At 37.0% G+C, this 20,808-nt stretch overlaps 1 protein-coding gene across 3 annotated transcripts in view; it reads left to right on the top strand.

The window, feature by feature from the left end:
* The window catches only part of ETFA (electron transfer flavoprotein subunit alpha), a 75,890-nt gene that overhangs the window by 14,523 nt on the left and 40,559 nt on the right, over positions 1-20,808 (top strand). For all 3 annotated transcript variants that reach the window (XM_015081760.3, XM_015081759.3, XM_027067836.2), the window contains exons 2-9: positions 1,328-1,474; positions 4,175-4,256; positions 4,360-4,442; positions 9,985-10,084; positions 11,844-11,954; positions 12,837-12,938; positions 13,281-13,349; positions 18,208-18,290. In XM_015081760.3, coding sequence (XP_014937246.1) covers positions 1,328-1,474; positions 4,175-4,256; positions 4,360-4,442; positions 9,985-10,084; positions 11,844-11,954; positions 12,837-12,938; positions 13,281-13,349; positions 18,208-18,290 — 777 coding nt within the window. The remainder of the gene's footprint in view (positions 1-1,327; positions 1,475-4,174; positions 4,257-4,359; positions 4,443-9,984; positions 10,085-11,843; positions 11,955-12,836; positions 12,939-13,280; positions 13,350-18,207; positions 18,291-20,808) is intronic.

Raw genomic sequence — 20,808 nt, 5'->3', positions numbered from 1 at the left:
TAGAATTCAAACTCACAGGCCTGAGATCAAGATTTGCACACTCCATTGAGTGAGCCAGCCAGGCGCCCCTGCATTGTTTTTACAGATTACAGAACTGGTTAAACTGGTATGCTCATATACTTAACACCAATAAAAAGGAAAAGTATTAAAATATGGCAATAGGTATTTATAGTATAGTAAATGAAAACATAAGTATTTTCCAAATTTAATTGTGTAATGAGCATTGTAAGTCCTATGCCTCCCTGCCTTTCATTCATACCCTCCTGTGTAAATTTCCAGCTCTGGATGTAAATTTTATACCATGCTTCCTTCACTCCAACTCCATATTAAAGATTATTGCTGAATTAAGCCATATAACCATGCCATTTGATTTTCAGTGCCTATTTTTCTCATTTCTCATTGCAATTTTTCACAAGGATAATTCCACAGTTTTCTTAGACTTCGTCACACCTGTGGTACCCTTATGTTTTCACAAGACAGGAACACCTAAGCTTGTTCCTTTCTTACCCTTGATTCTGTGCTTCATGATCTGCAACCTCCAGCAGTTTGGATCACTTCATTAACTGAAAAACTGTCTAATAATTGTATGTAACAGGTTTTATTTCCCTTAAAATCTTTGAGCACAGTGAGCATTCTTATTCATTTTTGTGTTCCTGGTGTTTGAATTTATTCCAGATGACCATGAGCTTGATCTCTTGATAGTCCACAGTAGATATAAGTGGATACTGGTTGGTTCCAAGATGCTGTCTGCAAGCTTCTTTTTTGAGTTCAGAAGCATGTTCAAGCAGTTGAAACCTGAGCAGAATTACTGTGTAGCATTTAAAGACATTACATTATTAGTTATTTGGGTATTGAATGCATTTTACGTGAAGCAGTAGAAATCAGCTTTAGTAAGTGTTCTAACCCGTTATTTCTAGATATACTGTATCTTTAGGAGTTTGCTGCAAGTGAGTGTAATTGGTAGTAGTTTGATTCCTGGTTTGATAATTAATTGGTACAACTTAAGAATTTTAAATTTAGATGTATTTAGCAGTTTCTCATTGAACATACAGTATTGAGGAACATATATTAATGGGAAAGTTGTTTTGAAATAATTAAATTTTTCTAACAGTAGAATACAAATGCATTTTCTGTTTTAATTAAGAATATTAGTAATAGAAAGACACAAATAGCTTAATTTTTGCCATTGAGCAAGTATTTTATGAATATATTTATAGAACTGAGTTTTGTGTACAGTTTTCTTTGAGGCACACATACTTAATAATTAGAATTTTGAAAACCCTGTTTGCATTACAATATTCTTTTTCACCTTTTTTTTTCCTTTTAGGCCTCATTGTTACGATTTCAGAGTACCCTGGTGATAGCCGAGCATGCAAATGATACTCTAGCACCCGTTACATTAAATACCATCACTGCAGCCAAACGTCTTGGAGGTGAAGTGTCTTGCTTAGTAGCTGGAACCAAATGTGACAAGGTGAGAAATTTTTAAGGTCAACCATAGCAAATATAATCTCCATCAAGAGACAGGGAAAGATGGCAACAGAGAATTATGCTGAAGACTGTAACCCAAACTGGGCTCTAATCCTCATTAAATGGCCAATGTCACAATCATTACTACGTGTGAAAAAGGAACTAAAAGGTTTGCTCACTAAGCATTTTGTCTTTTGAAATGAGGTAAAATACTTGATTTAGTTCTCCTGGCACCATCATATGCCATCAGGTACCAAGTAGAATGATAATATTTAAGTCCCCTTAGAGGTTAATAGCCGATCTCTTTTTTGTATTGATGAATATACTAGCTAATTGCTTTTAATTCCTGAAAGTGGGAAATCTGGACAAAGTATCATAGGTGTTAATTTTTAATTGGTATAAGAATTCAGATAGAACTACTATGCTTTTCAAACTGTAGCTCTGACTAAAAGATGTTCTTAGTTTTTGTTGTTGTTGAAATAAGATAATAGCTTTGTAAACTAACCCCTGGAAAGGTACTGTAACAGGGTTTGCAGGCTCTGTACCACTGGGCAGCTGTGTAGTTGAAATCATGCTTCACTTAAGTTGAGCCACCAATTCACTCCCATCCTGTATAGAAGTTACTAAGTGTGCAGTTGGGGACTTGGACCTCAGAGGAAGAAATCTGGAAAAAGCATGTTTCTTTTTAGAGGATTTAATTTATTTTTTTATTAAATGACATTGATAAAGAGCATGTAATATAGTGCAGGCTCAGCATACTACTGTCACTTTTGTCTAATTTCCTACATGAAATTAGTATCTTGAAAGAATGTATTCTTGTGGGTTTAGGGTTAAGTTGTGTGGATTACTTTGCCTAAATCCTGCTAACAACTGTTGAATCTTATTTATTTGATAGTGACCACAATGTATGATAAAATGGCTAAGCTGTCTTTTTTGGTTGCCCTGTATTCATTCATTCATTCATTCATTCATTCATTCATTCACTCGTTTATTTTTTTTATAGAGAGCGCAAACTGGGGAGAGGGACTGGGAGACGGGAAAGAATCTTAAGCAGGCTCCACGCTCAGTGCGGACCCCGGAGCCCGATGTAGGGCTCAATCCCATGACCTGATCATGACCTGCACTGAAATCAAGAGTTGGATGCTCAACTGACTGAGCCACTCAGACACCCCACCCTGCTTTTAGATATACAAGTTCTGGGTTTGATTCTTTGGCTGTGATTTTAAATAATTATTCTAATATTATTTTTTAAATATTTGAAATGCTATTTTATTTGTACTATTTTGAGAAAAAGCAGAAATAATCTTCTCTTTAGTTACATTCTTATTGTTTTGTCACATTCTAATCTGAAAGAAAAATAATCAGTATTTGCATAAAGAGACTCCATTAACGGCTAGGCAGATTTCAGTTTTTTGTAGCTATCTATCAAAAGCAGCAAGTGATTCTTCTGTGTAGTGCCAGAAGTTTTTGCTGGTAAAAAAGATAATTTTGATAGTACAAGATAGTCTGCCAGTGATCTGCCAGTGAATTCTTGGCTCAGCAGAGGTACTCTTGCAAACTTGAAAACAGTGAATATTGTTGCAATCTTAACCTTCCATTGATGGGGGCAAGAGGAATAGCTCTTTATGCCTACTCATCAGTGAATCAGTAAACAAGAAGACAAGACCATAATATGATTGTTATGTCTCTGCTAAAGCAGAAATCAGTCTTGGCTGTAATTAGATAATTAAAAGGGGGAATTCTAATTATCTTCTATATATAAGAAATCTGAGTGGTTAAAATTTTATGCTTTCCCAGAATTTAATTATGATTCCACACAGGAAAAATGAGGAAATAAAATAAAAATTATTTAGCTTCATCATAGATAAATAGATGTAGGTGGGCAGGAGCTCAGTAGTTGACAATGGACTATTATATAAGACTTCTTCTATTGCCTAGATTCACTAATTTTAACAGCAGAAATTATTATTATCAAATAAAGTACAGTGTCCTGTAAACAAATGTGGCTAGGTCCTGTTCTTTACCTCTAGGAAACCCTGAGTCTGAAATATATTGGCTGTGTTATTACTGTATGTGTCAGACCGAGAACCTAAGCACTGCCTCATTTTCACCATTTCTAAAATGATGAATTTACACTTACATTGAGTGAAAGGTAAAGGGCACAATCTACAATTAAATTTGAATAGAGAGCTGTGCTGATTTTGGCTTACCAGATAATACTTATTCAAAGTAAGAATTTTTATTTAAGGTCAGTTGGTAGTAAGATCAGTTGGCCTAAGTTTTGTTTTTGTTTTTGTTTTTGTTTTTTGTTAAAGGGTTTTCTTTTTTCCCCCTAAGTTGCCCTTTCTCTATTAAAAAAAAATTTTTTTTTTTTACTGTTTATTTTTGAGAGAGAGAGAGCAAGTGAGTGCAGGGGAGAGGTAGAGAGTGAGGGAGACACAGAATCCGAAACAGGCTCCAGGCTCTGAGCTGTCAGCATAGAGCCTGACGCAGGGCTCGAATTCATAGACTGCGAGATCATGACCTGAGCTGAGGTCGGATGCTTAACCGACTGAGCCACCCAGATGCCCCTAGTCGCCCTTTTTCTAATAAGAACAATTTCTATAGTTGACCCTTAAGATTTTATGCTCTGTTGGTATTTGTAGTGGTGGCTCTATTTGTATCTTTCTGTTAGATGGATAATTAAAAACTCTTTTAATTATAGGTGGCACAGGATCTCTGCAAAGTAGCAGGTGTAGCAAAAGTTCTGATTGCTCAGCATGATGCATACAAAGGCCTCCTTCCAGGTGAGATTTTTCCATTGGAAAAAGTGCAATGTCTAAATTATACTTGAATATAAGAATATGAAAACATTAGGAAGTGTATTTATCAAATGTGTTTAATTCTTAGAGGAACTGACACCGTTAATTTTGGCAACTCAGAAGCAGTTCAATTACACACACATCTGTGCTGGAGCATCTGCCTTTGGAAAGGTGAGAAGATTGAGAATGTGGAATCTGATGTCATTATTTGGAAGGGTTATTAGATTTCATTGTGCTTGAAATGTACAACAGACTGTGTTTAGGTAGCTAATCCTGGCTTTCTGAATTAATATGGTAATAGTTTTGCTAAAATGTATTCTTTTAAGACTTTGTTGCAATTTCTATAAAAATGCCACCTCCACCTTTTCAAATTTTGTCATAGAGACAACTCTGTGCTTTCAAGATTTTGTCATAATTTATTAGAATGCTACTTCCAGAGTTTCAAATTTTGTCATGGACAAAACTCAAGGATATTTTTAAAAATTATTTTTCTTTAAAAACAATGTTGAACTGTCTCTGTGTGTGTGTGAATGTCATTGTAGTCGTAACCGATCTTAAGCAATGGTTTATTTGGGTGGCTGATAGATATTTACAAAGGCCAAATTCTGTCTACTTGGGGGATTTGGTAATGGCTGTGTGGTAGTTGAAAACATCCTTAGGGTAAAGAAAGCTATAATCTGATCATGTGCATTGTGATATGTCTGAAGAAAGAATGTGCTGTCGGGCAGTTAGTTATCTGCATGAAGTTTTAAAAAAGGGGGAAACTAAGTGGGAGCCCAAGAGAATTTGTCAGTGGGTTGTTCTTGCTCTCTCTGTGGCCATGGGTATTCTAGCTCCCTTTTATCCCATTCTTAATAAGCTGCTGTTTTTAGTTTTTGTTTTACTTTTAAAGATTATAAATTAGTTGTACACAAATACATTTTTATTATAGAGGGTGCATGTAGTACTGAGCAGTATGCAGAGCAGAGCAAGGTATCAAAGTCTCCCTTTCTTCCCAACTCCCTCTTCCCGCTTCAGAGGTACAGGTGTTAACAATTGTACATTCTTTTAGTCCTGCTGCTATGGATTTTGAAATTTTAATACCTGTACAAATTTTTTTCTTTTACTCCTAAGATAATATAACATGAATTATTTTGAGACTGGTGGTTTTTACTTAAGAATGTGTCCTGAAAATATTTGCTCATGTCTGTCTCATTTTTTTGTGGCTGCATAATATTCAATATTTAGCTAAGGATGGACAGTTAGGTTGCTTCTAATTTTTTGCATTTATAAGCCTTACTGTAAATAAATGTCCCTGTACATACATCTTTGTATACATGTGCTGCTATTTATTTAGAATAGAGCTTAGAAGTGAAATAGCTGGGTCAAAGACTGTGTGCTTTTAAAATTTTGACCTATATTGCTAAATTGCTGTCTTAAGAGGATGTCTTGCCAGCACTTGGTATTATACATTTTAACATTTTCCCCCAATCTTATGGGTGAAAATTATATTTTGTAACTTTTGCATTTCTCTGATAGTAAGATCAAACATCTTTTCATATAGTTATTGGTTGTTTTTATTTCCTTTTTTGAACTGTCTTGATTTGACTTTTTTTTCTTTTACTATCATAATTTTGGTGTAATTGATTTTAAAGTTTATTTATTTTGAGAGAGAGAAAGAGAAAGCACAGGAGGGGCAGAGAGAGAGAGAATTCCAAGCAGGCTCCACACCACCAGAGCAGAGCCCAACATGGGGCTCGAACCCATGAACCATGAGATCATGACCTGAGCCGAAATCAAGAGTTGGACGCTTAACTGCCTGAGCCACCCAGGCGCCCCTGTTGTAATTGATTTTAAAATATTAGTTTGAGGAATAAGATATAATCTCTTATATCAAATAACCATGTTGAGTGATTAACAGTGAGCTCCCAACATACTGATCTTGTTTCTTGTGAAATGAATAGTGTTTGTGAATATTAATCTGTGGTATAGTATTGCTTCTAGGCATGAATCACTGCAAACCATGTAGAGAACTTGCAGAATAAGCTATAATTTATAAACCTATCCCTTGATGAGCTATAATTTATAAGCCTATCCCTTGTTGATGTAAATTGGTGTAGTTTGTTTTTAACCTCTAGAATTATCAATTTGAACTCACTAATTTTTTTCTTTTAAGGTTAACAGAATTTCTAGGCAGTAACAATGTTCCACCTACAATGTAAACACAAGTTTAACAAACAATTATTCTTTTATTAGGTTATCACATTGCAGACTATCATACATTTTTCAGGGTTTTTTTTTATAGAGTTTAGTGATTGATAGGTAAGATGAGTCCACAGACATATATGACCTTGGGCTAGTCATTTTACCTTCCTGACGTCTGTTTTTCTTGTACGTAAAATGGTGTAGTTTGATCAAGTGATGTCTAAGATCTATCAAGTAGAGATGTTAAAAAAAAAAGAATGGGTTTCCTCTGTGGTAGGTTGCCCTTTCTCTGGAAAAGATTAAGTCAGGATCGACATCTCACCACTGTTACAGATGAGCATTGAAGTAAAAGATCTTTGTGGACCATTCTATCTGAGGATTTTGATTTGGTACTAGATGATTTAAACAGATTTCCTGAGTCTTGAGTTTCTGTGTTGACGGTTCATCTAAAATATTGTTAAACCAAAAAAAGGGCATTCGTTGCATCTAATTAGCTAGATTTTAATAGTCTGAGCTTAATTGTGGTGTTGCGACATATGAGAGTTTTGAGAACAAGGGTCACATAATAGTAGCTGGTGCTGTATAGCCTCTGAATGGGTTTGGAATGAAAAAGAGTCCATTAGATGAAGCTGAGCAGTCTGCTCTGTAATAGTCCTTTACCAACTGTGGTTTGAGATTGCATACTTCATACTGGTATGCTAGAATTTAAAAATCTGTCATCCTTTTGTACATGAAAAAACACTGACAGTTGTTTCGTCTCTTTCCCTGAAATCATGTGGTCAAGCCTGTTTGGACAGTGTAGAGATAGATCTGTTTACATCTACCCTGTCAGGACATTTAAATGAAAGATCAGATCTGGAGAAACATAAAGCCTTTAAGCACCATGATAAATTTTTTTTCAAGATGTGCTAAATAAAACAGGGATAAGAAGGTACAAAAGGTATTAAAATGCAAGCAATTCAGAAAGTTTAAAACTGTAAAAAGAGATACAGTCTGCACAGCCTAACATTTGTAATAGAATTTGCTCGACCAGATAACAGTATTCCAATAGTATTTCCTGAACAGTTAAAGAAGGTGATTTCTTTTTTTTTTTTAATTTTTTTTTAATGTTTTTTTAAATTTATTTTTGAGACAGAGAGAGACAGAGCGTGAGCAGGGGAGGGGCAGAGAGAGAGGGAGACACAGAATCCGAAGCAGGCTCCAGGCTCCGAGCTGTCAGCACGGAGCCCGACGCGGGGCTTGAACTCACGAACCGTGAGATCATGACCTGAGCCGAAGTCGGCCGCTTAACTGACTGAGCCACCCAGGTGCCCCAAGAAGGTGATTTCAAGAAGAGTTACTTACTGAAGCAGGCTTTAAATATTGTCAAACTTGATTTATTTTAAAAGTAGGCATCTTCTAAACTTATCTACCAAGTTAGAAGTATATTTAATGGCATTTTAATTGTTTTCCCAAATGCTTCATTTTCTAAGAGATCTTAATTTTTCTAATTGTGGTTTTATAAACTGTGGTACTTTTCAGTGGCTCTTCTGTCATGGTTGAAGGAGAACTGCTATGTAATGAAGGTAAAAATAAACTGAAAGTTAGAAAATCTTTCCTGTTGGGAGATATGACAGGAGGAAAATTGACTCAGGCTGTCAACCCTTGTTAGCATCAATATATATAGAACTGCTTGCTTATCAGATGTAGGGTAGGGACCCAAGAGGAATAGAAGACACAAAACCTCTACCCTGGGGGTGCTTCTGAGTTTAGTCGTGAATCATTATAGTATGTATATTAAAATTATTTTAAAACTAACCACATGTTAGTGCCAATTAAGTAGTGTAATTTTACATGCAAGTGGGTAATCCCAGGAGAATTCTTAAAGAACAAAGACGGTTTGGGGATGGAATTGAGAGAAAGTTGAATACTGTTATAGTGAGAGTTTGCCTCCTGGAGATGGTTTCATGTACCAAGTTCAGGAGATGCCCTGGAATAAGCTCTGTGTAGAAAGCAGTGTAGAATTCAGCTTTCTATTTGTGTGATAAAAGCAGCGCTTCACTTTTTTCATTACACTTAGATGATGTTATCATCTAAGAAAACCTTTGAGTCTAGAAAGTATGGACATTCAGTCTTCACTAACTAACTCTGTTTTAGAGCCCTAGAGTCATAGAATTTTAGACTAGAAGCTAGGAATTACCTTCCTGTTATTTGTGAGGTGACGTAACTGAGACTTTGGGGAAATCATGGCTTTCCCAGTGATCCCTGTTAGTGAGGGCAAAGTTATCACACATATCTATTCCAGAGATGTTCTGTGCATATACAAGGAAAAGAATATACATTACTTTTATTGCTTCTGTACATATTATACAGCTGTGCTTCACCTTTCTCATATCGTTACATAGGATTCCATTATATGGATGAGCTATAATTTATAAACCTATCCCTTGTTGATGGGTATTTAGGTGAGTTTTGATCTTTTTTATTGCAATATTGATTTTTAAAAAGGTGAAAATGTCTGCTTTGATACTTTTTCTTTCATATACATTAAATATATACATGTCTAATCTTTTTCAGTATTTGAGAATTTTATTACTCCTCTAAATATTTTTCTATCTTATCTAAATTAAGTAATCCACAAGGGTCACACTTTGTGAGTAATGTTCATTAAAGTGAATATCATATCTTACAATTCAACTTACTGAGTTAAGGTGGTTTATTACTGTAAAACTCATAAAACTCTTAATGTAGTTAGAGTAATGGTAGACTCTTACTTAATCTTTTTTTTTAATATGAAATTTATTGTCAAATTGGTTTCCATACAACACCCAGTGCTCATCCCAACAGGTGCCTTCCTCAATGCCCATCACCCACTTGCCCCTCCCTCCCACCCCTCCATCAACCCTCAGTTTATTCTCAGTTTTTTTAAGTCTCTTATGGTTTGGCTCCCTCCCTCTCTAACTTTTTTTTCTCTTCCCCTTCCCCATGGTCTTCTGTTAAATTTCTCAGGATCCACATAAGAGTGAAAACATATGGTATCTGTCTTTCTCTGTATGACTTATTTCACTTAGCATAACACTCTCCAGTTCCATCCACATTGCTACAAAAGGCCATATTTCATTCTTTCTCATTGCCAAGTAGTATTCCATTGTAGTATATAAACTACAATTTCTTTATCCATTCATCAGTTGATGGACATTTAGGCTCTTTCCATAATTTGGCTATTGTTGAGAGTGCTGCTGTAAACATTGGGGCACAAGTGCCCCTATGCATCAGCACTCCTGTATCCCTTGGATAAATTCCTAGCAGTGCTATTCCTGGGTCACAGGGTAGATCTATTTTTAATTTTTTGAGGAAGACTCTTACTTAATCATAAAGACTATCCAAAAAGTTGTACTTGAAGTTGTAGTATGTCTAAAGATGCATATGAAATATAAAATACTTGAATTAAAACTTCTACAGAATATGCATTTAGAGAATGTTATTGTTGATAGTTGATAGCCATCCATAAGTATGTATGTGTGTAATTCACTGCTTATTTTGCTTTTAGAACCTTTTGCCCAGAATAGCAGCCAAACTTGATGTTGCTCCAATTTCTGATATCATTGCAATCAAATCACCTGACACATTTGTGAGAACTATTTATGCAGGTGAGTACCCAAGGAAAATAATTAATCAACATAATAACTTTTGATGAATTTTAAAAGAAGAAATTAATTTGAAGATAGGATTTTATTTAGTTATTTATTTATTTGATTTTTTAAAAATATTATTTATTGTTCAATTGGTTTCCATGCAACACCCAGTGCTCATCCCAACAAGTGCCCTCGTCAATGCCCATCACCCACTTGCCCCCTCCCCTACCCCCATCAACCCTCAGTTTGTTATCTGTATTTAAGAGTCTTTTATGGTTTGCTTCCCTCCCTCTCTGTTTGTAACTTTTTCCCCCTTCCCCTCCCCCATGGTCTTCTGTTAAGTTTCTCAAGATCCGCATATGAGTGAAAACGTAAGGTATCTGTCTTTCTCTGACTTACTTACTTCACTTAGCATAATACCCTCCAGTTTCATCCATGTTGCTGCAAATGGCCATATTTCATTCTTTCTCATTGTCAAGTAGTAGTCCATTGTATGTATAAACCACGTCTTCTGTATCCATTCATCAGTTGATGGACATTTAGGTTCTTACCATACTTTGGCTATTGTTGAAAGTGCTGCTATAAACATTGGGGTACATGTGCCCCTATGCATCAGCACTCTTGTATCCCTTGGGTAAATTCCCAGCAGTGTTATTGCTGGGTCATAGGGTAGTTCTATTTTTAATTTTTTAAGGAACTTCCACACTGTTTTCCAGAATGGTTGCACCAGTTTGCATTCCCACCAAGAGTGCAAGAGGGTTCCTGTTTCTACACATCCTCTCCAGCATGAAGATAGGATTTAAAACAAGCCATACCTTTGCTTTAAATGGACCATCTTAAAGGTTTCTGAGAAAAACCTTAATCTTAGAATTGATACTAGACCATGACATGTCATTCTGTTTGATAGATCCAGAGCACTTTTCTTTCCTGCCTGGTTATTCAGTTTACAGAGTGATGAGATTTTTCCAATCATCAATAAAGATTAGATTCACTGTTCAGTACATTTTGTAAGTGGCACCTGGAGAAGCAAAACTTTTCCATTTAAAAAAAAAATAGTATTCTTAATCTTTGCTGCTTCTATTCCATTTCCATCTGCATTAAGAAATTCATTTCAGTGTCTCTCGTTGATTGATCTTCTAAGCACTCTGGTCTCTAGTGGGGCTAGAGAAAGCAATGAACTCTTTGTTCTTTCTGATTGAAGTTCTGTGTTTCAATTTAATGGTCAGTTCTCAAATTAGATCTTTCGTCTTTAGTAGTTTGAGGGGAAATATTGGTCAAGTTTAGGTCACTCTTACGTGATTGCTAATCCATAAGAAATGTCTTAAATTCTTTTAAAATCCTGGCATATCACACCTCTTGTTCTTTAATACCCTATCATATTTTCATTTATTTTCCTCTCTTAGCATGCATAGTGGCTTCAGTCTTAAGTTGTTGCAGCTAATGTTGTTGAGTTACAGATTGTTTTTGGAGAAGGAAGCTTTTGTTTATATTTCTTTTAGGAAGACCATGCCTTATTAGGGTGGCTGCCTAGTCTATTCCAGTTCCTTACTTCCAGGCAGGTCAGAACTTGTCCTTCTTTTAAAAACATCCAAGGTTATACAAATATCCACTGATCAGTTTTTCAGTGTTATGATCCTTTTCCCTGCACTTAGTAGAGGTAGAAAACAATTGGTCCACAGTTATTTCTTCCCTGTTTTCATGAAGTAGATTCTTAACCTCTAAGGAATACATGTCTTTCATGAGTGTTTTTTTAAAAATAAATTGTGTATTTCAGGAAATGCTTTATGTACAGTGAAGTGTGATGAAAAAGTGAAGGTGTTTTCTGTCCGAGGAACATCTTTTGAAGCTGCAGCAACAAGTGGAGGTAGTGCCAGTTCAGAAAAGGGTGAGTGTTCATTTGAAGTTTGTATTTGTTTTGTTTCTTGTTTTTCTTTTAGTTCATGGATTATATTAGAGTAAGAGATGCCTCTGGTTAGATTTCTAATACACAGTGTCTGAGAGCTCAGTCTAAGTAATATTCCCAAGCTTATGCAAAAGTAACTTGCCTTTTTCATATCATTTTTGGTACTAGTATAGTTGTTTTTGTAGATCAGAGGGGTGAGAGAAAAAGGTCCATTAAGATTAATCTGTTATGTTGATGTTAGGATTTTTTACTTTTCTCTCCATTTCCTATTATAGTACTTGAGAGGTTCAGTGTAATGGAAGGATGTAATTAAAAGTAAATGTTTAGGGGCGCTTGGGTGGCTCATTCAGTTAGGCTTCCGACTTCAGCTCAGGTCATGATCTCACGGTCCATGGGTTCGAGCCCCGTGTTGGGCTTTGTGCTGACAGCTCAGAGGCTGGAGCCTGTTTCAGATTCTCTGTCTCCCTCTCTCTGTGCTCCTCCCCTGTACACTCTGTGTCTCTGCCTCAAAAATAAATAAACATTAAAAAAAAAATAAAAAAAAAAGTAAATGCTTAGAGGGTGTTACTCTTTACTGTATACAGTATCTAATTTGAACCCCATAAAGAGAGGGTTATTCCAGTTCTGTAGTAGACTCAGCGAAGTAAATGACTTTTCAAAAGTTGTGTAGCTGATAAGGTAAAAGCTAGAACCCAGTCCCTTTAATTCTTTCCAAAAATCCCAGAGAATGAAATGAACACAAAAAATTCACAGTAACTAACAAACTTCAATTTCATGGAATTAATTCTTTGTTTATCTTAAAAATTACTATTATTGAACTTTAACTCGTGGTCATTGTTTTGTTATCTGTATCAATATATACAGCATCAAGTACTTCCCCAGTAGGGATATCAGAATGGCTTGACCAGAAATTAACAAAAAGTGATCGACCAGAGCTAACTGGGGCCAGAGTAGTGATATCTGGTGGTAAGTAGATTATTGTAATTTATTAATTTTAAAAGATACTTTGATTTTAAAATACTTTGATTTTATTAGTATTCATTTTAGAGGAGCATAGGGTTTGTTTTTTTTTTTTTCCAAATGTAACAAGTTGGTAAGTTGCAAGTATTATTCCCATTTTAGCAATTAAAATGAAATCATGAGCTTGATAACCCACTTTGGGCTCTTTATTGCACATCTGTATCTCTGGCACCAGGGGGAGCATGGCACAAGTCATCTCTGTAGCTGTATAGAATGGAGTTTGTGTATTCTTTATGGAATGGAGTTTAGGTTTAGTTAAATTTTTTTCCCCCATCTGTTTTCAACAAGGCCGGGGTTTGAAGAATGGAGAGAACTTTAAGTTGTTGTATGATTTGGCAGATCAACTACATGCTGCAGGTAAGGTTATTTTCTTTGGTAGAAAAATATTCTTTTTTTGTTGGATATATTTTTTCCTTATTATTTCATTTATACAGAGGTCATTCAAGGCTGCAAATTATTTTGCTTTCTCTGGTTTTGACTTTTCTCTCTGAAATGGTTTTTCTTAGTCTCCAAGTAGCATTCATTGTGGAGATGGTATCCTTATGCTTTTTAATTATTTATGTCACACTCTTATATTTGCCAAATCTTTGTATTTTTTCTATTAAAAAAATTTTTTTTTAATGTCAGCTTTAGTGTCTACTTCTGATTCAGGAATGTCCTTGTTTTTCTCTTTATTGGTCGTCTAATACAAACCTCTCCTAAAAATAGAAGTTAACATTATCTAAAAATTGTAGTTAACCAGGGGCGCCTGGGTGGCTCAGTCGGTTGAGAGTCCGAATTTGGCTCAGGTCATGATCTTGCAGTTTGTGGGTTTGGGTGCCACATCAGGCTCTGTGCTAACAGCATGGAGCCTGGAGCCTGCTTCAGATTCTGTGTTTCCCCTCTCTCTATCCCTCCCCTGCTCTCACTCTGTTTCTCTCTCTTTCTCAAAAATAAACATCTAAAAAAGAATTGTAGTTAACCATTTATAGAAAAGCTAGTACATATTAAAAATGTACTGATCAGAGTGGAATGTCTTTTGAAAAGTCAGAAAATTGACAATATTTTAGTTTTTAATTATAGAACTATTACATGAATATATTCTTTTTTATAAAAAGTCTCCATTCTGTCTTTCCTTATTTAAGGGTTTTGTGTATAACTTTCTAGGTTTTCCCTATGCTTTTATATGAGTATATATTTATATATGTACTCACAGAAACCGTAATGGCTTTGTCTGAATAAAGGCATGATATTGACTCTTTATGATCAGATGGTGTTATTTGAGGGTGTTTCATTCTTTAATTGAAGAAATATTTATTGAGTGTCTGCCATATGTCAGGCATGATTTTAGGAGCTAGGGAAATAACAGTGAGTAAAATAAGCAAAGTTATGTTTGTATTGGGTGAGACTGGACTTTGTATTAGGTTCCTGTGGCTGCTGTAACAAATTGCTGTAAACTTGGTGGCTTAAAACAACAGAAAATTGTGCTCTCACAGTTCTAGAGGCCAGAAGTGTGAAGTGTGTTGAAATCATGGTGTTGGCAGGACCACACTCTGGGAGCAATCTGTTTATTTCTGTGTCTAGAGGTTTCCCTGACATTTCTAGGCATGTGGCTGCATCACTCCAATCTCTGCCTGAGTCTTTATATCACCTTCTCCTCTGTGTCTAGAGGTTTCCCTGACATTTCTAGGCATGTGGCTGCATCACTCCAATCTCTGCCTGAGTCTTTATATCACCTTCTCCTCTGTGTATCTGTCTCACATCTCCTTCTGTATCTCTCTAATGAGGGATACATGTGAAGACATTTAGAGACCACCTAGATAATTCAGGGTAGGCACCCTCTCCTAAGATCCTTAACTTTATATCATATCTGCTGCCCTGTTTGTTAATACTCACAGATTCTGGGGATTAGAAAGTGAATATATCTTTGGAGGGGCTGTTTTTCTGCCTACCACAGACACTAAACAAAATAAATTAGTAAATAGTATATTAAATTAAGGTAGTAAACGCTATGAAAAGGATGAGGAGGAGGAGTTTGGAGAGGGAGGGTTTCAGTTTTAAATAAGGTGGTCAGAGGAAGCCTTAAGAAGGAGACATCTGAACAAAGGTTTGATGGATGTGAGGAAGCAAGCCATGAGATCTGAAAGAGAGAGTGTTTCAGGTAGAGGGACCAGTAAAGTAACAAAGGGCCTGACTAAGGCAGAAGCATGTCTGGTCTGTGTGATGAATAGTAGGGAGGCCAGTGTGGCTGGAATGGGAAGTGCAAAAAGGAGTAGTTAAGAGACAAGATTGGGGGTAATAGACCAGACCATGCCTTGGTAAAGAGATTGTTTTTCTCTGGATGAAATGGGAAACCATTGAAAGATTTGAGAAGAGTCACATGATCTGTTTTGAGTCACATCTAGCTACAGTTTTGAGCACAGAGTATAGGGAAATAAGTGCATTAACAGGGAGATCAATTAGGCTGTTTCAATCAGGTGAGAGACGTGTGGTTTGGATAAGGTTAGTAGCAATGGATGTGGGGAGAAATAGTTTTGGAATATATAGTTGAAGGTAAAGAACCACTGGGATTTCCTGACAGATTGGATATATATTATGAGAGAGAGGTTTTCTTTTAATTTTTTGTTTACATTTATTTATTTTTGAGAGACAGTGAGACAAAGTAAGAGTGGGGGAGGGACAGAGAGAGACGGAGACACAGAATCTGAAGCAGGCTCCAGGTTCCGAGCTGTCAGCACAGAGCCTGATGCAGGGCTTGAACTCACAAACTGTGAGATCATGACCTCAGCTAAAGTCAGATGCCCAATCAACTATGCCACCCAGGAGCCCTGAGTACAGACAGCTCTTTAGAGAAATTTTGCTGTATAGGAGAACAGCAAAATGAACATTATTTGCGGGGGGGGGGGGGGGGGGGGATGGGGCCAACAAGGGTGTTATAAAGAGGGGACAAATAATAGCATGCTTCTGTGCTGATGGGAATGCTCCAGTTGAGAGGGAAAAATTAATCATATAGCAGAGGGAGGGGAGAGTTGCTGCAGTGATGTCCTTAAGTAGGCCACAAAAAATATTGGTCACAGCTTCAAGTTTATGGGTGTATGTTAGTTGGAGCATGTGAAAGTTTGCTTGTGATTATTTCAGTTTTTTCAGTGAAATAAGAAGCAAGCTCATCAGCTGAGAGTGATGATGTTAAAGAGTATTGGAAGTTTAATGAGAGAAGGAAAACTATGAAATTATAGTTTAGGAAAGAGTGAGAGAATTAAGGCCTATTTATTTAAAGTAAAAGCCAGTTAGCACAGCTTGGTGTTGGTGTTTTTTCTCCAGTTATGCTGAACTACAGGGGGACAGGTATGGAAAAGGTAAGGGAGGTTGTTTAATCAATTAACCAGAGATGGAGCTTTTTCCAGTTGGGTGTGATGATTTAAGAGGAAGGCAAGGAAATTGCAGGCGTATGCAACTAAGTGATTAGAGTCATTGATCGTAGAATTTAAGCTAGGGTAAAGAAGAGCAAACACAGTGGGAGAGAGGGACAGTGAATAGAAATGTAGATCCCAGTGAGGTCAGAGGATTGTTGGAGTTGGGTATGAAGTGAGTCAGCTGGAAAGAGTAGGTCACAGAGAGACATTGGAAATTGTCAGGGGATTGGTAATTGAAAGTTTGGGGGATATGACCATGGGTGTGGCTGAGGACAGAGATGACTGCAGGAGAGTTGTTTAAGGAACCAAGAAGCCAGGTATTAAAATCTTCGAGAATTAAGACTAGTATTGGAGAAAGTGACAATGACCCAGAAGCTAAAAATCATTGAGAAATGAAGGAGATTGACCTAGTGGTTGATAGATGACACAGCAATACGTGGGTGATTATGATGACATGAGATTCAAAGCTGAAGGCTTTTAAGGAGGAAGGAGGGAAAACTTTCTGAGGGTGTCAGTGAGGTGCCCGCCTATAGGCCCAGTGGTATGAAGTTGGTGGCAGATAACTCTGCTGGAGAGGATTGCAGGGGAATCATTGTCCTCAGGGAGCATCTAGACAAATAGGAAAATGGGTGAAGATTAGGACGTATTTAGGGCATTATGGAGATTAGTGTGTGGATTATGAAGGATAACCTTTGAGTCTGGGGCTTGTTGTAGTGACCGATGCAAGTAAAGGGCAGGATGTGATCAGTCATCACTGATCTAGGTAGTGTTGTTGAGACTGAGCATTAGGAGGTAGTGAAGAGTACTATTTGTGACTTCCTCTTGTCCTCTGTAGATGAAGATGAAGAGGATCGGAGGGTCATTCAACCCCTACTGTGGGAGGGGTGACCTTATTCCCAAGTACAGGGCTCCTTATTGACTCCTGATGAAGGAGGATAGAAGGCTAGTTAACTTCTCATTTTTTTTTTAGATAGCAGATATTGGTTAAAACTTGTGTTATACGTAACTTGTCTTTTTCTGATCATAGGAAATAATGATATAGTACCTTTCTTCAAAAGTTGTGAAGTTGTCAGGGTGCCTGGGTGGCTCGGTAGGTTGGGCGTCAGACTTCGGCTCAGGTCATGATCTTGCGGTTCACGAGTTCGAGCACCGCATCGGGCTCTGTGCTGACAGCTCAGAGCCTGGAGCCTGCTTCGGATTCTGTGCCTCTCCCTCTCTCTCTGCCCCTCTCCCACTCGTGCTCTGTCTCTGTCTCTCTCTTGAAAATGGATAAACATTAAAAAAAAATTTTTAAAGAAAAGGAAAAGTTGTGAAGTTATTGAGGCATTTGGGTGGCTCAGTTGGTTATGTGTCTGACAGCATGGAGCCTGCTTGGGATTCCCCCTCCTCCCTCCCCAACTCGTGTGTGCACATGCTCACTCTCTCTCAAAAAATAAATAAACTTTAAAAATCTTAAAAAAAAATTTGAACTTATTGCATAAAGGACCATTATATAATGGCATGCCAAACAGATTATAATGTATGTTTTATGAATGCCTGAATGTCTTTTTGATAAAGCAAGCAGAGGACTTTAGCCAAATTTAAAATCTTAAATCCTTGGGTATAAGTAGAAGGCATTTCTTGAAGTTTTGTGTGTAAAATGCACTAGCACTTCATTTTAGAATTTTTGACCAGTGACAGGAGGATTTTTTTTTAAACAAGGCCTTTATAAAATGAAATTCTGATTGTACTTGTCGGTGTCTTTCTAATACACTGATTAGTGAATATCCCAACCAGTGGAATAGGAGCTTAAAAAAATGACAAATATGTTTTTCCCCATTTAGTTGGTGCTTCTCGTGCTGCTGTTGATGCTGGCTTTGTTCCCAATGATATGCAAGTTGGACAGACGGGAAAAATAGTAGCACCAGTAAGTATTGCAATAAAATATGCCATCCAAAATTCTATGGAGATAAAAAGTGTGTGTATGTGTGTGTGTTTATATTTGTCCACTTTATATATATGTATAATTTACTGAATAACTATGTCAGTGATTTATGTTCTATTCAGTGTATCTAGGCAGTTAGCTATTACCATGGTGAACGTGTCCTCCTCACAAGGTCTGTGGATTTCTTGGTCTCAGTAATGTGCTTTGCAGTTCTTAAATCCAGCATTGTCTTTCAGATATTTTCTTAAGTTTTTATTCAAATTCCAGTGTCTTTCATGGGGTACCTGAGTAGTTCAGTCAGTTAAGTGTCCAACTCTTGGTTTCACCTTAGGTCATGATCTCATGGTGTGTGAGTTCGAGCCCCACCTCTGTCATTATTGTATACATTGACCCACATTTGGCCAGTGAGAGCCTCTTTGAGATGGTGGCTCCTGTGTCTTTTTTGACCTGTTCCCATCATTCCTTGAGCCCTTTCTTACTTTCTAACAGAACAATATGTTCCAGGCTCATTTTGTACTTTTCCTATCCCAGCCTGGAATTCGTCTTTTCTCCAAAGAGTCTTGGTGCCCTTTAGCGAAGAATAGTATTTTGTAGGCAACATCTGGATGCTAGTTGCATTCATTGCTATTGGGATGTTGTTATTCCCAAGACCTCTCAGTGAAAAAATCTAGGGAATGTATATAACTGTGTATGTGTAGGCAAACACACATTCATAATTACATACAGTACACATTTACATCTGTATTTCTGAATCAGTCTCTATATATTGAAAAGTGTAAGGGCAACTGGGTGGCTCAGTCAGTTAAGCATTGATTTTGGCTCAGGTCATGATCTCATGGTTTGTGAGTTCAAGCCCCACATTGGGCTGTGTGCTGACAGTGTGGAGGCTGCTTGCGATTCTCTCTCTCCCTCTCTCTCTGCCCCTCCCCTGCTACTTGGGAGCTCTGTCTCTCTCAAAATGAATTAAAAAAAAGAAAACTGTAGTTCACTTTGATACTGCCAATTCCAGTCTAATACCAGAGTCAATTCCAGTTCTCTCCCTTTATCTTTTGTAATGCCCTTACCCCACTGTAAAAAACCTGGACCCTCCCAATATCCTGCCCTGCACAGATGCCCTCCTTGCCCTGCTCAGGCTCTGACACTCTGCACTGAACAGTCCTTCTATATAGATACTCTTCCCACTTTGCTTGGACTCTGACACCCCTTTCTGGATCATTTCTTCCCAAAGTGCAGTTTTACATTCCTACCAACAATGTATTTGGGTTCCAGTTGCTCTTCATTTTTACCTACCAACATTTGGTGTTTTAGCTGTTCAAGTGCATGTGCAGTGGTACCTTATTGTGGTTTTAATTTGCATTTGCCTGATATCTAATCATGATGAACATTGTTGTGTTTTGGGGATTCACATGTCTTCCTTAAGAAGTGTCCATTTAACTCTTTGGCCCTTTTTTATTGAATTGCTTGTCTTTTGTTACTGAGATGTTGATATTATATATATTTATATATATAGTTATATTATGTAATTGTATAACCTTCTTGTCAGGTATATTTTGCAAATATTTTCTCCCAAAGTGTGGCTTGCCTGTTTATTTTCTTAATGGTATCAAGTTGAGGAACTTCCCTACTATTCCCAATTTGTTGAGAGTTGTTACCATGAATGGTGGTTGAATTTTGTCAAACGTTTTTCTACACTTACTGAAATGATCATGTTTTTTCCTACTTTATTTTGTTAATATGATGAGTTACATTTTTGATTTTTGAAAGTTAAATCTGAAAGTTAAATCACTTTGAATTATAGTGGTAAACCCTATTTGATCATGATAGGTTATCTTTTTAAAAAAATTTTTTTTAATGTTTATGAGAGCGAGAGAGAGCGAGAGAGCATGTGCGCGAGCCGGGGAGGGGCAGAGAGAGAGGGAGACACAGAATCCAAAGCAGGCTCCAGGCTCCGAGCTGTCAGCACAGAGCCCAATGCGGGTCTCGAACTCACAAACAGTGAGATCATGACCTGAGCTGAAGTCAGACGCTCAACTGACTGAGCCACCCAGGTGCCCTGTGATAGGTTATCTTTTTAATATATTGCTGGTTTTGATTGACCAGTATTTTGTTGAGGATTTTGGGGTCTGTCTTGATCAAAATAATCTGCAACTTTCTTTTTTAAAAATACTTGTCTAAAAAAAATGAAAATACTTGTCTAATTTTGGTATCATCGTGATGCTGGCTTCATAAAATGAGTTGAAAGATGTTCCCTCCTGCTCTATTTTCTGAATGAGTTTGTGTAAGATTGTATTTGCTTTGTTTTGTCTTAAATGTGATAGAATTCAGTAGTGATGTCATTTTGGCCCGGAGTTTTCTTTGGTGGAGTATTTGAGAGTTGACTCAATTTCTTTAATGGTTTTAGGGCTATTGAGATTTTCGATTTTATTTTGAATCTGTTTGACTAAGTGATATGTTTCAAGGAATTGGCCCTATTCTTCTAAGTGGTCAAATGTATTAGATA

The sequence above is a fragment of the Acinonyx jubatus genome, chromosome B3, assembly GCF_027475565.1.
Source record: "Acinonyx jubatus isolate Ajub_Pintada_27869175 chromosome B3, VMU_Ajub_asm_v1.0, whole genome shotgun sequence".
Taxonomy (NCBI): Eukaryota; Metazoa; Chordata; class Mammalia; order Carnivora; family Felidae; genus Acinonyx; species Acinonyx jubatus.
This window is presented reverse-complemented; position numbering and strand designations above follow the sequence as displayed.